This window comes from Trifolium pratense, linkage group LG2 (assembly GCF_020283565.1).
Source record: "Trifolium pratense cultivar HEN17-A07 linkage group LG2, ARS_RC_1.1, whole genome shotgun sequence".
Lineage (NCBI taxonomy): Eukaryota > Viridiplantae > Streptophyta > Magnoliopsida > Fabales > Fabaceae > Trifolium > Trifolium pratense.
The window spans coordinates 35,548,665-35,551,953 of NC_060060.1; the positions used below are offsets into that span (position 1 = coordinate 35,548,665).

Sequence of the window (3,289 nt, forward strand, 5' to 3'; positions counted from 1 at the left end):
TTATGTTCTCAATCAACGCTAATAACTACCAAACGGTAATTCCGACCGCAATATCTCTTCTATGTTCTCGATCAGCGCTTCAACAACAAAACAGTAATAACAAGTTCTCTTTGTTGCTCTCCCTAACACAAAACAATACTTCTGACATATTCAAATTACATATACATTTTAAAAGCTACTCATAAACCGAAAACATATACAAAATATTAGATTACTATATAATGTATTTAACTTAAATGTCAATTTATTAAACACTTTTTTTTGGTTGAAATTAAACACTTATTTATAATCGAATTTAGTGTAATATAACTTTGCTTCAATTTTAGAACTTTTTTTCTCATTAAACTTTATAATCGAATTGTATAATTTATAGTGTTCTTTTAATTAACCAAAAATCATCTTAAACAAAGTGACATCCAAATTGTTTTTTCATGCCATTTTTTAGTTTCCATCAAATCATATTCTATTTCCTTCTTGATGAAATAACTGGGATATAAAATTGTCCAAAAACAGGATTTCATTGTTCATACTCTAGACCAACTTCATCCAAATTCTAAAAGTTCAAACATATGCTTAGCTTACTTAATTAGGATCACTAAAAACCCAATCATTGCCCTAAAAAACCACCCATCCAATCCAATTTTAATAACCCAAAAAATGAAACTATTTTTTTTCCCCCAAAATTTTAAAATTTACCACCACTCTTAAATCAGGATTAGCTGAGAATCAATAGGGACGAATAAACCCGGTCCAACTCAGCCATCGAACCCGGTTTGGTTCCAAACCGCATCACGAACCCGTCTCAAGTCACGTCCCTTTAAGGTCCGACCCACCCCTTCGAAAACAGAATTTGCCGCCATTTTCCGGCCACGCGCCAAATACTCGTGCGGCGGAACCATCTCTGAATCGTTATCATCAAAACCTTCATCCACATCATGCAACGATTCCACCGAATCGACACGTAGTATCTTGCTCCAATCAGGCACGTTCACCGGCGCTGACGTGGCCACCGCCCTATGCGACGCACGGTACTGGTTGTGCACGATCCTGGACGACGTCGTCGCGACATTACTCCCTGGATTCTCAAACGCCTGAGACAAACCGCCAAGGTTACGGTGGTCCTGATCTCTGTTCCGACGCCGAGAAATTGGACGTGAATCCCACTCGTCGGGAGTGAAATTCACCTCGCGGTCGCGGTCACGATCACGATCTTCCACGATGGACCACACTTCCTCTTCCCTGAAATCGGTTACTTCGTGAGTGGCGGTGGAGTTTTGCGAATAGATTGTTCCCAACAAACGCTCGTTTCTGTTGGCGGTGAATTTGCGACCCTTCGCCATTGTATTTAGCGACGGTGGTAGCAAAGTGAAGACAAATTAATTAAGCAGAGATTATAGTAGTAGTAGTAAGTAAAATTCCATTGCGTTTTGGAATGAATTACCACTTATACCCTCTCTTAGAAGGTAGAACCTGGTTTGGGTTTGGCATAAGCTGTGTGTATGTTGCTAGATGTGTATTTATAGCCTTTTCTTTCTGGTTGAGTCGAGTCATTCATTTCATCTTCAATTTCATTTGAATTTGAGTTTCCACTTCATTTTGTCTTCACCATAATATAATATCCTATCTTTTATTTGTCCCAATGACACTTTTCAAATGACCGTGATAACTATATTATTATTATTATTATTATTCAAAATAAATACAAATACAAAAAATCCACCACCATTCTTTGCTATAGTATTCTTCAATCTCACATTTTTATTTTGACAAGAATCTCACATTTTTATATATTTTAAATAATGTGTATATTTTATTATTTTATGAAAGAATTAATTATAATTGAATGTTAGATTTGTCCTTGATGTAAAGGATTAGGAAGACTAATAAGCATCAACTTTCAACCAAGTTTATTAATCAAATAAATGACATTATCTCATTTTTCATGTAATGATTCTTTTTTTTGGTCAAACAACATGATATTAATTTTGCACAATTTATATTTAGATGATGCTCTTTATATGTCTTTAATTTTCATCACTGTTTAACACCTTATTTTTTAAATTAAAAAAAAAAAACTTTATTTTTTTTCTTCTATATCTTTCTTTCTATTACACGACTCTCTCTATTTCATTCTCTTTTAGAATGTAAACAAGGTGAAATGGGTATGTGATTTTTTTTTTTTCTTCTTTCTTTTTAATATTTCATCAAATAAAGCAGCGGCAAACTATATTTGTAGCGCATTGAATTTTTCTATTAATAATTTATTGTTTTGTTAATTATTTTCATAACAGTTTGTTGAACAAGAGATGATACTTCTTCAAAGATAAATTTAATATTTACACTTGTATAATTCAATTGTTTGAAGTCATCAGGTTTGGTCTAATGGTAAATTTTTTGATAATATACTAGATGTCGTAGGTTCGATCATAATAGCTCCAGTGTTATTCATTGAACAAGAGCTCGAGTCAATCAAAAGGAGGTTCAATAGTGATTGTGAAAGAATTGAATCAGGAAGACCAATATAAATATGAGCCTACTCTGGGAGTATTTTATTTCATCATTTTCACAACTCTACAACACAAATTTTTAATAAGAACTCATAAAAGTGACTCACACTTTAGTATATTGTTATATTGTTGGGTGACTACACATATGGTTATTTTCCATATCAAAAAATTGCTAAGTCTAGTGTCATGACTAGGGTTTGAATTCTGACTCTTTCACTTGTGTGTGTGAGTTTTTTTTTTATATAAGCAACTTGTGTGTGTGAGTTTATGATGACTATCATTTCAGCTATGTACAGATAAAATTGTACCGATGGAGTAAGAATTAAATTGATATTGTAAAATTTTAAATAGCACCCGATCGACTTGATGGTGTGTGGGGCTATTTTAAACCAATTTGATTAGATGGAGATGGACCATCATGGACGTCTGAGGAAGATGGAATAGACGTGATGAACGCAATAATGCCTATACTCTCTAACTGGTACTGCTACCTTCTTTTTCTGTTAAATTTTCATTTTCCTTGTTGGTCTATATAAGTGCCATAATTATAACTTTATTTTTCAGACGTTAGCTAGAACATGAACCTCTTCCTTAGAGTGGACTCCCTTCAAATCGGATTCTCTCAAATTAATGTGTAATTAAAAAACTCAAACACAACTATTTAACCTCTTCACATTTTGTTTAGCGGTGACTAATCTCTATGTCGAAGAATGTCTGACTCATGCATGCTTAATATGATTAAATTCATGTAGGAAACAATATTTGATGATTGCAAACCAAAA

The 3,289-nt window shown here is 33.4% G+C and overlaps 1 protein-coding gene across 1 annotated transcript; it reads right to left on the minus strand.

Moving 5' to 3' along the window:
• Nucleotides 1-400: 400 nt before the first annotated feature.
• On the minus strand, nt 401-1,596 carry LOC123909460. The gene has a single exon (XM_045960301.1). The coding sequence runs from the start codon at nt 1,338-1,340 to the stop codon at nt 756-758; it is 585 nt and encodes a 194-aa protein (XP_045816257.1). The 5' UTR covers nt 1,341-1,596; the 3' UTR covers nt 401-755.
• Between the last annotated feature and the right edge of the window lie 1,693 nt (nt 1,597-3,289).

Excerpts from the sequence above, each read along its gene's own strand:
- LOC123909460 (XM_045960301.1), bottom strand. The coding sequence starts at position 1,340 with ATGGCGAAGGGTCGCAAATTCACCGCCAACAGAAACGAGCGTTTGTTG.